General features: G+C 35.3%; 1 protein-coding gene across 3 annotated transcripts in view; it reads right to left on the minus strand.

Annotated features, from left to right (window-relative positions):
* The window catches only part of LOC116849608 (serine/threonine-protein kinase SIK3-like), a 372,170-nt gene that overhangs the window by 49,240 nt on the left and 308,319 nt on the right, over nucleotides 1-14,611 (minus strand). For all 3 annotated transcript variants that reach the window (XM_032826932.1, XM_032826931.1, XM_032826930.1), the window contains one exon: nucleotides 13,345-13,535. In XM_032826932.1, the coding sequence (XP_032682823.1) occupies nucleotides 13,345-13,535 (191 nt within the window). The remainder of the gene's footprint in view (nucleotides 1-13,344; nucleotides 13,536-14,611) is intronic.

Here is a 14,611-nt window from a genome sequence, read left to right on the forward strand (position 1 = left end):
CACGCACGCACGCACGCACGCCCGCACGCACGCACGCACGCACGCACGCATGCACGCACGCACGCACGCACGCACGCACACAGACGGTGTCCGAAACCTTTCTTGACACAATTCGTAGGAAAGTAGAACGGATTAAATGGAACAAAAAAGTCAAATACCATTTTGCGAAATTCGCAATAGTTTTCGAGTAATTATTTTGTCTGAGCAAATAAGCCCTCGAGCCGGCGCGCGAATAGCGGCTCGCGACTGATACGCGCGAATAGCGGCTCGCGACTGATACGCGCGAATAGCGACTTGCTGCGTGTCCCGCCCATAGCTACGAGACACAACAAGACATCACCGTTGCATACGGCTGCATACGTGTATGTAGAGGTGATACAGTGAGCAGCGTGTAACACAGGATTGTACGCCAAAAGACAATTGTCTTTCGTCTTCTCGACATAGTGGCAGAAAAGTAACAGCACGCTATCATTTCCACACCACCTTGCGGTAGATAGCATGGTGCGTTTTTTTTATAGTGGTCTCCCCAGTAGGCCTAATCCACTGTACATTAATACATAGTGCATTAATGTAAAAACTGTTCGAAGTGCCGTCCCTTTTCTTGTATGCAGAGCTTGGTCCTTCGAAAAATATTGTGAGTTACACGGTACACCGGCACGGTATAATGGTATCGAAGGTCGCAATAATGGCTTCACGGACTTCGTTCGTGTTAGACTTTTCACGTAGCCCCATAAAAATGGTCTAAAATGTTTAAATCTGCCGACCGTGCCTGTCAAGCGATTGGGCCACCACGATCTATCCACCTGTCGGATAACGCGTATATAAAATATTATGTATTTGTCTACGGAAATGAAGTAGAGCTCCGTCGTGTTGAAAAATTAATTTTCTTCTCACATCGAGGGGTACGCCAGCGAGAAGAATTGGTAAATGATTATTTAAAAAGTCCTCATATATTTCGCCATTTAAACGTAGCGGGAGGAAATATGGGCCGATCTGAAAATCATCGACGGAAAGATTTAGATTATGCATTTAGTAAATGATTTATTTTCGCGGCTTACCACTTGATTTCCGAACATTCCCGCCCATACATTTATTGTCTAGCGATGTTGACAAGAACTGTTACGGACAACGTGCGGATTCTCATCGCTCCAATATAAAAAATTATGTGTATTAAACACGCCATTTGGCGTGAAAATGGCTTCATCGCTCCATAAAATATTGTCGGGGAAAGATATATCCTGCCGACATTGCGCGAGAAAACCTGTACATTTTTTTCCGACGGTGTTATAATTTTCTAAAAGTCTCGAATATAAAAAGTCAATGATAACATTACCTTCGCAAAAATAGACGCGTCGTTCTTTATTACTCGGCAAAAGCTGTTGCACACTTTGACAATGATATGGGTGCAACTTATTTGTACGCAAAGTGCGATATACCGCGTGTCTCGTTACCCCGAGCTCATCAGCCAATCGGCGTATATTGCTCCCTTTTGGATTTTCAAAAACGTGTTGAAGAATTCTTTCTTCATCTCTGACATGGAAACGTACAGGCGCGTCCATTGCTCTATAATTGTGCATTAGACATCCTCTCTCGCGTAATTTTGACACTGTGCCTAAAATCACGTATCTTGAAGGATGTCGCGCACGTCTGGGAAATCTTTCCGCATATATACGAGCCGCGGCACGAGCATTTTCCCCCGCTAAGCCGTAGGCAATAATCATATTAGTATACTCCTGTGGAGTAAATTTCATTTTCGTTGAAGAAATTGTTACGTGCACGCGTACGAAGTACGTAAGTATCAGTGTGACGAACACTGATCGAAATGAACCATTGATTGTTTGTTGAAATAATTGTTTAACCATGAAACAAAAGATATTACATGATCGCACATCGTTAGTTGTTTCTGCCATCATATGTTTGTTCGACGTTCTGATGAATATCACAAGGAGATGCCATAATCTGCTAAATCGATTCCAAAACAAGTCATAATACATTCGATAAGCAATGTTGAGCATCAACATCCTAATGGACTTTGTGCAAATGAGCCTTTGTTTATGAGAAATTACAATATGAAGTTTGAATCATGGAGCTGTAGCATACATAAAGTGAAAGTTGCAGCTCTCTTTCAGTGAGGCGACGTGGCTGAGCGGACTGAGGCTCCCGCGCCGAATATTTTTGGATCAGCAGCAAGCGTTCGAATTCAGTCGACGACTTGTTTGTGTGCGGAATTTTTTTATATTTTTTTTCTTTAGGACATATAATTAATACTTTTCGAGTACATTTGTTTTGCATATATCTTTTGTCTTTATGCTATTAATTAGGGATAATTAGGGAAGTGTCAGGCTTGTTTAACGCAAATACGAATATAGACACATAATTTGCATTGCTTACAATAAAATATATTTTTATTACATATGAAAACCTTATTGGTGATGATAACTTGCAAATAATATCGCTGAAATTTTCAGTAATCTATCTGCCGTGCAATGTTTGCTTTTATATACAGGGTGGGCCATTTTATTCAATACACGCAAAAATCTCAAAAAAGAGAAATTTTTTCCAAAAATGTTTCAGACAAAAGTTATATGGATCCATGAGGGACATAAGGTATCATTGGTTTGACCTTGCGTGGCCTCGCCCAGGTCAGATCGAGGTCAACTTTGCTTTTTTAAATAGAAACATACATTTTTTATTACGGAATTTTATTCTACGTAAAGAAGCAAACAATTTTTATTTGAATACATTTTTTATTCGATCCTTATTTTCTAAGATATTTACGGAAATATCTACAAAATTATTGGTTTCAATAATTTTTTTGAATTCTATTAATTTTACCGAAAAATAGCAAGAGATAAAAATTGTTTATTTTCTTCTCATAGAGCTCTCAGATTTTTTTTGGAATTTTTGATTAACTTTTTAGTACTGCATTTCCTTTCATTTTCTTGAAGTACTAAAAAGTTAATAAAAAATTCTTGAAAAAATCTCAGAGATCTATAAGAAGAAAATAGACAATTTGTATCTTTTGCTATTTTTTGATAAAGTTAGTAGAATTCGAGTAAAAAATTATTGAAACAAATATTTTTGTAGATATTTCCGTAAATATCTTAGAAAATAAAGGTCGGATAAAAAATGTTTTCAAACAAAAGTTGTTTGCTCCCTTACTTAAAATAAAATTCCGTAATAAAAAATATATATTTCCATTTAAAAAAGCAAAGTTGACCTCGACCTGACCTTGGCGGGGCCACGCAAGGTCAAACCAATGATACCTTCTTATGTTCTTCATGGATCCATATAACTTTTGTCTGAAACATTTTTTGAAAAAATTCCTCCATTTTGAGAGTTTTGTGTGTATTGAATAAAATGGTCCACCTTGTATAGGCAGGTTGAAAGTATGATAACGAGAATATATAATCTTGATTTATTTACAGGCGATAAAAGTATACATTTGGACATTCGAGGTGATACGATGCGCATACAATCACTATTTATCATCAGCACCAATAATGTTTTCATATGTAATAAAAATATATTTTATTGTAAGCAATGCAAATTATGTGTCTATATTCGTATTTGCGTTAAACAAGCCTGACACTTCCCTAATTATCCCTAATTAATAGCATAAAAACGAAAGATATATGCAAAACAAATGTATTGTACTCGAAAAGCATTAATTACATGTTCTAAGGAAAAAAAAAATAAAAAAAAATTCTGCACACGGACAAGTCGACTGAATTCGAGCGCTTGCCGCCGGTCCAAAAATATTCGGCGTGGGAGCTTCAGTCCGCTCAGCCACGTCGCCTCACTGAAAGAGAGCTGCAACCATAGAAGGAGGAGAGCATACTAGGTGGCGGCGGGACGCCGTGCGTTCGAGATCTGCGTATCTTTTTCGTTCCAGAAAGAGAAAAATATCGAGAGCGCGGTCCTGCTAGGCCGGAACTCGAACCCAGGTGTTTCGCTTGCCGGACGACTGCTCTAAACCACTGAGCTACCTGATGCTCCACGCTCACGACACTCTCCTCTTCCTAGATAATGCTCAGAGATGCCGTTCGGAAGTGACTTTCGAAAGATGCTCGATCTGCTAGAGCTCCGCGACCCAAACGTTATATTGTAATTTCTAAACAAAAGCTCATTTGCACAAACCCCATTAGGATTTTAAATAGAAATGAGCCTTTGTTCAACATTGCAGCTTATCGAACGTATTATGACTCGTTTTGGAATCGATTTAGCAGATTGTGACATCTCCTTGTGATACTCATCAGAACATCGAACAAACATATGATGGCAGAAATAACTAACGATGTGCGAACATGTAATATCTTTTGTTTCATGGTTAAACAATCATTTCAACAAATAATCAATAGTTCATTTCGACCAGTGTCCATCACAGTACTTTGCATGCATGCACGTAACAATTTCTTCAACAAAAATGAGATTTATTCCACAGGAGTATACTAATATGATAATTGCCTACGGCCTAGCGGAGGAAAATGCGCATGCTGCGGCTCGTATATATGCGGAAAGATTTCCCAGACGTGCGCAACATCCTTCAAGATACGTGATTTTAGGCGCAGTGCCAAAATTACGCGAGACAGGATGTCTAATGCACAATTATAGAGCAATGGACGCGCCTGTATGTCTCCGTATCAGAGATGAAGAAAGAATTCTTCAACACGTTTTTGAAAATCCAGGGAGCAGCATATGTCGATTGGCTGATGAGCTCGGGGTAACGAGATATACGGTACATCACACTTTGCATACAAATGGGTTGCACCCATATCATTATCAAAGTGTACAACAACTTTTGCCGGGTGATGAAGAACGACGAGTCTATTTTTGCAAAGGTAATGTTATCATTGACTTTTTATATTCGAGACTTTTAGAAAATTATAACACCGTCGGTAAAATATGTACAGGCTTCCTCGCGCAATGTCGGCAGGATATATCTTTCCCCGACAATATTTTATGGAGCGATGAAGCCATTTTTACGCCAAATAGTGTGTTTAATACACATAATTTTTCATATTGAAGCGAAGAGAATCCGCACGTTGTTCTTTTCAACATCGCTGAACAATAAATATATGGGCGGGAATGATCGGAAATTAAGTGAAAAGCCATGAGAACAAAGTCTTTACTAAATGCATAATCTAAATTTTTCCGTCGATGATTTTCAGATTGATCCATATTTCCTCCCGCCACGTTTAAATGGCGAAATATATGCGGACTTTTTAAATAATCATTTGCCAATTCTTCTCGTTGACGTGCCCCTCAATGTAAGAAGAAAATTAATTTTTCAACACGACGGAGCTCCATTTTATTTCCGTAGACAAATACATGATATTTTAAACACGCGTTATCCGGACAGGTCGTGGTGGCCCAATCGCCTGTCCGGCACGGTCGCCAGATTTAAACGTTTTAGACTATTTTTTTATGGGGCTACGTAAGAAGTCTAGTCGAACACCGACGTAATGGTACAGAAAACGAAGTCCATGAAGCCATCATTGCGACCTTCGATACCATTATACCGGACCGGCGTACCGTGTAACTCACAATATTATTCGAAGGGCTAAGCTCTGCATACGAGAAAAAGGACGACACTTCGAATAGTTTTTACATTAATGCACTATGTATTAATGTACAGTGGATTAGGCCTACTGGGGAAACCACTATAAAAAAAACGCACTATGCTATCTATCGCAAGGTGGTGTGGAAATGATAGCGTGCTGTTACTTTTCTGCCACTATGTCGAGAAGACGAAACACAATTGTCTTTTGGCGTACAATCCTGTGTTACACGCCGCTCGCTGTATCACCTCTACATATACATATGCAGCCGTATGCAACGGCGACGCCTCGTTGTGTCTCGTAGTTATGGGCGGAACACGCAGCGAGCCGCTATTCGCGCGTATCAGTCGCGCGCCGGCTCGACGGCTTATTTCCTCAGACAAAATAATTAATTACTCGAAAACTATTGTGAATTTCGCAAAATGGTATGTAACTTTTCTGTTCCGTTTAATCTGTTCTACTTTCCTACGAATTGTGTCAAAAAGTTTCGGACACCCTGTATATGTAGGGTGTCTGACTCGTACCGTAGCAGAGCTAATATATAGTTAGAATAGGTCAGTGTGAGTAATTAAATCGGTGTATTTTTTTAAACAACCATGAAAAATTTTGAGATATTAATAACGAAAGATTTATACCGAGCGATAACCCACTGGCAAATGGGCAACGCGTTTTCCTTGTTGTTAGGAGGCTGGCCCGGCTAGCCTGTCATGCCGATGCTACAGCGCGTACAGCGTTTGACTCACCGCGGCACGCGTGCTGATTGGCCAGTGGGCTGCCGCTCGGTAGAAATTTTTTATCGTTAAAATCTCCAAATTTTACGTGGTTGTTTAAAAAAAGACATTGATTCTATTATGCATCCCGATTCTAATGTGCACCTATTCTAGTTATATATTAGTTCTGGTACGGTACGAATCAGACACCCTATATATATATATATATATATATATATATATATATATATATATATATATATAATTGCACTTTATGTAAATACAGAGTGTGTCACACCAGAAGATATTTTAATAGCGTATTCTGAAGATAAAGTAGAATAAAAAAACCTAATATCAAAAACATCAAGGCTACAATAGTTTTTAAATTATAATCGATCAAAAATTACAAGTAATATCGTGTAGAACTCGCACGTTCAGGCCCGTAGTTATATACCACACACATCCCAGGTAGCAAGGTAACGTCTAAAGATGTCATTAAGACATAGACGTCTAAATGACGTCTTTTGACATCACCTTGCTACCTGAGATCGTTTTATTATTTGTTATCAATTTCACAGTTAATATTGATTTTTACTACACAGCTGTTCCTAAAAACATTAATAATTATTATTGTTAGAATTATTAAATTTAATAGTTTCACATTTGAGAAACAAGAATTTTATGCGTTTTTAACATGAAAAGTAATCATGAAAAATACGATTTATACGATTTTACTGCTCATAAAGCATGAAAAAAATATAAAAATATTAATAAATTATTTTCCATGATTACTATTGATGTCAAAAACGCAAAAATCCTTGTTTTAAATATAACTACAGGTTTGAGTGCGTAAATTCTACGCGATATTACTGGTAATCTTTGATCGGTTATGATTCAAAAACTATTGTAGCTTCAACATTTTTGTATTAGGATTTTTTACTCTACCTTATCTTAGAATACGTTATTAAAATATCTTGCGGCGGTTGTGAGATACCCTGTATATAGGATGTTCCAGAACAATTTTCGAAGTTCTCGTGGAAGCATAGTGGACGTAAAAATACATGGACAGAGCGAATTGTCGCTAAGATGAAGCCCAAAAGATGAAAGGAATGATTATATGCATTGTAATAGAGTTGATGTACCAAGATGGTGACAATCGCTGTTTTTATACAGTTAAATAGATACAAAACTCTTATACCAACATGGCCGCAACGATGTACCCTCTTGCCCTTTAGGCTTCACAGCCCTTTGTTTATAATCGCACTTTTTGCTCTGTCCATGCATAGTATGGATTAGAGTGAACATAAAAGTCATACAAAATTTTACGATATTCGCAATAATTATCGATATAATAGATGAGCTATAATGATGACATCTACCATTATATACTTTTAAATTAAAACTGAACAAAAAAATCTCCTCTACTTTTTCTTTAATAATTTTATAGATTTTTAATTATTAATTAGATAACATTAATATATTATCGCGAGCGATAATCTGCCAATCTTCTTTAAGTAATAATTAAAAATTTACAAGTTATTAGAAAAATGATAAAGAACTTTTTTGTTTAGTTTGATCTAATGTGTGTACAAACACACGATGGCAGATGTTGTCACTGTAGCTCATCTGCCATATCGCGCGTAATCATTTATAAATTTCTTTTAATTAATGAGTATATTTTTTTTAGAAAATAAGAGCTAAAACGCCAATGAAAGAGCGAATAACAGCAACAGTAGCACCGTTATATACTGTTGTTCAAACCGACATGAACTAGTGAATTTATTTTTTGCCTTTGATGTGGATCCTAAGAATATTTGTATGTTGAGTAAGATGTTTCAATTTTATAATCTCAAAAAAATTTTTATTTTTAAGGCAACATAATTAAAATTTTTGGGAGCTACATTAACTTTGCGTCAATTATATATTGTAATTGATCTTCCCACAATGAAGAGGGTACAAACATAGGACCAAAACGTTTATGTAAAATTAATAAATACATTTGATTTTTCATCTACTGTTGCTGTTCACTTTTCCATCGGTGTTATAGCTTTCATTTGCCTAACAAATATTCTCATTGGTTATATATCTAGAGAGTCTACTTCAATAATTTGTAATTCTTTAATATTTCAATAATTATTGCGAATATCACAAAATGGTATAGGATTTTTATGTTCACCTCAATCTGTACTATACCTCCTCTTCGAAGGTTGTTCTGGGACACCCTGTACAACTCGCTAAAAAATTTTGGATATTTCATATAATTTTAACAAAATATGAACAACGTGCATCTTAAATATTTTTACAACTTAATTCATGAAATTTAACAACTTAGTTCATAAAATTTAACAATTTATTGGCATCTTCTCTGAGATAGCAACATATTAAATATTTCATTAAATGTACCAAACGAACGTACAAGTTTGTACATAATAATTTTTTGCATACCTTCTTATGAAATTGATAGAAAATTTATAATTATAATTGTTTACATTAAATTTAAATTGGTAATTGTTTACATTAAGAAAACCACCTGCGATAAGCTCCTCCTTGACATATGTTATCAAGATATTGTCTCTGAATACATTTAAAAGGTTTTATGCGTCGTCCATTGTTTGTTAGAAAGTTGTTAAAAAATTTTTTTATAAATGGAACATAACTTTTGCACACAATATATGGAAATATGGTAAACAGTACATGTATATGCGCGGGAGAGGGGCCCTTCCCTCCGGGCACGGATGCTTCGGGGAGTACCTATACTGAATAGGCCGAGAGGCCGCGACGCAATGTCACCACTGCGACCACGGGCGCGACACAACGCAGCACACGCTGGAGGAATGTCCAGCGTGGGCGGAAGAGCGCCATGTCCGTGGGAGTAGACTTGTCGCTTCCCACCGTGGTCCACAAGATGGTGGGGAGTGACGAGTACTTTCAGGCGGTGCCCTCCTTCTGTGAGGCAGTCATCTCGCAGATGAAGGCGGCGGAGCGAGTCTGTCGGGGTCAAACCAACCCCGACGAAGACAACCTCCACTCCGCGGAGAGGGAACGCCTGTTATAACATGAGGAAGAGATTAACCCTCCTCTCCGCGGCCCCTCTCGAGAACTCCCCTTCGGGGCGAATGCCGCAGAACGGCGGAGGAAAGGATTGACTCCGCACTGGAGAGCGGATCTATCCTTCCGCCCCTCCAAAGTCAGGGAAAAGCGTAGGGGAGCGGGAAAGGTGCCGCTGCTCCTCCTAGAAGAAACAGAAATCAACCTGGGCGGCGAGTAACACCGGGACTTCCCCGTAACAGCATACCCGCGAGGGATCTGGCAAAGGAGAGGGAAGCCAGAGATGTATTGCCAGAAGCAGTTCCCCCGGCTCCCCATTTAATACCACATAAGAGACATCCTTCCCCCCTCCCTCCAAGAGTTTTAGCCGGTAAGAGTCCGGCATAACCTCAGAGGATGCTTATGGGTATCCATGAGGATTTCCTCTGGTGTATAAAAAAAAGGAGAGGTTCCGCCCCTTCTCCCGTACCTCCTTCCCAAAAAACTAATCCTAACCTAACCTATCTATTGAAATATGATAGTAACTGTACACGTATACAGGGTGTCTCAGACTTCCATGATGACTTTTTGCGAAAACGTAGAACGGATTGAGGTGAGCAAGAAGATCCTGTACCGTTTTGCGATATTCGCAATAGTTTTCGAAAAATTAATGATTTTGCCTCAGCTAATGAGAGCAGAAAAAGCGGTAGCCGAAAAAAAAATGTCTTCGGCCGGCGTGCGACCGTGATATACGCGAATCGCGACTCGCTGCGTCGCCCATAGCTACGAGACATAGCGAGGCTTGATATACTAACACATATGCATGATATCCGTGTGTCGAATCGATGCCGAATCGAAACGTGTCGTTGTTTCGACTACATATGTGTATATAGAGGTGAAACAATGAAACGGCAACACACTCTTAGATTCAGCGTTAATTCGGCACACGAATATGTCATATACATATGTTAGTGTATCAAGCTTCGTTGTGTCTCGTAGCTATGGGCGGAGGGACGCAGCAAATTGCGATTCGTATCACGGTCGCGCGCCGAAGACATCTTTTTTTCGGCTGCCGCTTCTTCTGCTCTCATTAGCTGAGACAAAATAATTAATTTCTCGAAAACTATTGCGAAAATCGCAAAACGGCACAGGACTTTCTTGCTCAATCAGTTCTACGTTCTCACAAAGGGTCATTATGAAGGTCCGAGACACCCTGTATAACGTAACCCAATCTTATATTTTTATACATAATTTATCAATGAAAAATAATCTAAAAATATAAATGCAGATACTGCTTGCTATATTTTTTGCATATAATGTAAATTGAAAGATCTCAAACAGTAGAGAAAAGGCACCAAAAACGACATACCACTTTGTTTTTGGAGGTTATGTCTTAATGTCAAGCTCAAAATATAAATATATATACATGTAGTTGGAAGTATCTCCTATCAAATAATATCATACTTTTACTGAAATTGTTCCTATATTTAAAACAAAAAATGTTTTTGTAAAACGCACGAAAATGAAGTTCCAAGAAAATGAGTGCCAAAAGCGACATACTCATTGAAAGTTATATAACATGTTGCATATATGATAATATTTGATAATAACCCCATGAACAATTTTTCATGCAAAATTTTGTATGAAATTTGTCCATACATAATTATGTATAATTATATATAATCATATAAAATTATATATAATTATATATAATTATGTTTAATTATATATATAAATTCATATATAATTTTACATAATTACGCATAAGTTTATATGTAATTATACATATTGTTATACACAATTGTGTATAATTATATATAATCATATAAAATTATATATAATTATACACAATTATGTATAACAATATGTATAATTACATATAAACTTATACCTAATATGTAAAATTATACTTATATGTAAAATTATATATGAATTTATATATATAATTAAACATAATTATATATAATTATATATATAAGTAGAATGTATGAACATGAATGGACAAATTTAATACATAATAATATATAATTATATATAATTATATATAATTTTATATAATTTTATATAATTATATATGAAAAATTTTTCATTGGGAAATAGTTCCTTAATGCGTTTAATGGTTGAATAATATTCATTTATTCAAAATATAATATTACAAAAGGGAAATATAATTAAGTAAAAACATATCTTTATCATGTAAAGATTGCGTTGCGTATATACGTGCAATACGTGAATGTACCATATTTCATTAGAGTTAGTTTTTGGGGAGGAGGCGCGGGAAAGGGAGTTCCGCCTCTCCCCCGCGAATATAGTGTACTGTTTACCATATTTCCATGTACATCGTGTGCAAAAATTACATTCCATTTATAAAAAATATAATTAAATAAAAACATTTCCATTTTTTTCATTTTTCATCCCTTATAGAAATATCATACTAAGAATCATTGATAATTACTTATTATCCAGTATTTTTAATACTGAAAATAAGTAATTATCAATGATTCTTAGTATGATATTTCTATAAGGGATATATGTTTTACATATGTTATATTTTTAAAACTAAACAGAATTAAACTTTAAAATAAACAAATATGACGTCACAATGGGAGGTTAGAATCAAGTTATATTAGTCATAGAATATCGCATCTATCGCATACTGTAGGGCATATGTCACTTTAAGACACATTCTCATAAAATTTTTCAAGTTATACAGTAAAAAAATAATGAAGATAAAAATATTTAAAAAATATTTGTACAAAAGCCAAATGCATGTAGAAGAATTTAATATTAAACAAAAAGATTATTATCGCTGTTTGGTCTACGTAATTCGTTAATAAAAATCATAGAAATAAAACTTACAAATTTCTCGATAAAACTCGATATTTGCTAATTTAGCATATAAAAGAACAAGAAATATACTACATATGAATTTTTAATGACTTAACTGATAAAACGAATTACGTTTATATTAGTTTCGATAAAATACAACATTTAATATATGAGATATAGAGATATGTCGCTTTAGGAGGCCTATGTCACTTTTGGCTACTTATTTTCCTCTACTTACATTTATATTCTTATGTTGTTTTTATTGACAAATTATGTATAAGAATGTAAAGATTGCGTTGCGTATATACGTGCAATACGTAAATGTACCATATTTCAATAGATAGGTTAGATTAGAGTTAATTTTTGGGGAGGGGGTGCGGGAAAAGGGGTTCCGCCTCTCCTCCGCGAATATAGTGTACCGTTTACCATATTTCCATGTATATTGTGTGCAAAAATTACATTCCATTTATAAAAAATGTTTTTAACATTTTGCTCCCTGGACTTCCCATTCGTATGCAAATGTTTAAATAATATTTCAATAATACTTTCTTACTTATGCATGTTCTAATATATTTCTAATTCACACATGTTTTGTAACAAATAAATCAATTGAAATAAAATATAAATAAATTTTATTATAATAAATTATAACAATATAAATATTGCACATAAGCTGGTAGATTTTTAATACAGCATGATGTATTGGCACCCAGTATCAAATATAAAAATTGTAAAAATAATATTGAAATAAATGTTAAAAACATTTTTTATAAATGGAATGTAATTTTAACACACAATTTTAACATTTATATCTTTTTAACACAAACCATACATGATGGGTTAGATTAGAGTTCAGTTTTTTGGAGAGAGAGACCCTCCTACGCGTACATATATTTGTTTACCATATTTTCATATACACAATGCGCAAAAATTACATTCCATTTATAAAACAGTTTTTTTATAAAAATAACTTTTTAACAAACAATGAGCGACACATAAAACCTTCGAAATGTTATTCAGAGATATATTCTTGATACTATATATCAAGGAGGAGCTCGTCAGAGGTGACCTCTCTAATGTAAACAATTATCAAAATTTATAATTACATAGCAAATTAATTGAATTGTTACATGGTAAAGATAACAATCATGTTAATAAGACACGACGTTACATTTAAAATGTAACTTCTAATATATATTTAACCAAACGTTACTTACCCTTGGTATTTCTACAGGATGTTCTTCTTGTATCATATCCAATGCTGGACTATTACTGGGGGAGTAACTTACGGGAGTAGTAGCAGGTGATCTATGATGCCTAAGTGGACTTAAATCTAATGGTGTCGCTGGTGGCTGAGCTGGTGTACCATGTACGATACTACCCGGCGTCGTAGTTAAACCACTTAAACCTATCGTTAATAAACAAAAAATAAAAAAGTGAATTATTTATCAATATTTATTTTAAATGTGATTGCATCACATAATAACAATTAATATATATTCCTCAATATATTAATGTCTATATGTTATATATGTTACGGGCAATGTCCGCATAGTGTGCAGTGTCATAGTCGGCATTGCCCGGGCCGTGTCAGCATTGTTCAACGTGACTGGGCAAAGCCCGTAGAAATAGTTTATTAGCAGACATGGCCCGATTTAATGTGGGCAAATTTCATACAGCACCACTATGCAGCACGATATGCAGAAACACTAATGTTTCTTTATTTATTTCAATATTATTTTTACAATTTTTATATTTGATACTAGGTGCCAATACACCATGCTGTATTAAAAATCTACCAGCTTATGTGCAATATTTATATTATTATAATTTATTATAATAAAATTTATTTATATTTTATTTCAATTGATTTATTTGTTACAAAACATGTGTTAATTAGAAATATATTAGAACATGCATAAGTAAGAAAGTATTATTGAAACATTATTTAAACATTTGCATACGAATTGGAAGTCTAGGGAGCGAAGCCCCCGGTCAAGGGGGTTCGTGGAGGGCTTCGCCCTCGGGTTTGGTAAAAGTAATATTAAAAAAAAAATGCATAGTATTAAACGTATGTTGTTTTTGTATGCCATTCATACGTCCTACCTTGCGAAGATTTAATAGATATATTCATAGAAATGTAAGCAATGCATTATAAGTACACACATATGTCACATTTGCATACTTTTGCATGTTGCTACAGATATTATAAATATAAAGTCTCTGTCTTACTAAATAAATAAGTTTACAAAATACTAAAAAGTGTTAATACCGAAAAGATTAGCAAGACCCCTATGCAAGGGGGAATGTTTTACTAAATCTTCGCCTTACTAAATCTATGAGTCTGCTATATACTAAAATGGATACTGAAAAGACAAGCAAGACTCCTACGCAAGGTAGGAGGTATGAATGGCATACAAAAACAATACACGTTTAACACTATGCATTTTTCTTTTTTTTTTAGAATGTTACTTTTACCAAACC

The sequence above is a fragment of the Odontomachus brunneus genome, unplaced genomic scaffold, assembly GCF_010583005.1.
Source record: "Odontomachus brunneus isolate Ranch 3 - 2012 unplaced genomic scaffold, Obru_v1 Obru_scaffold_120, whole genome shotgun sequence".
In the NCBI taxonomy this organism is placed as follows: domain Eukaryota; kingdom Metazoa; phylum Arthropoda; class Insecta; order Hymenoptera; family Formicidae; genus Odontomachus; species Odontomachus brunneus.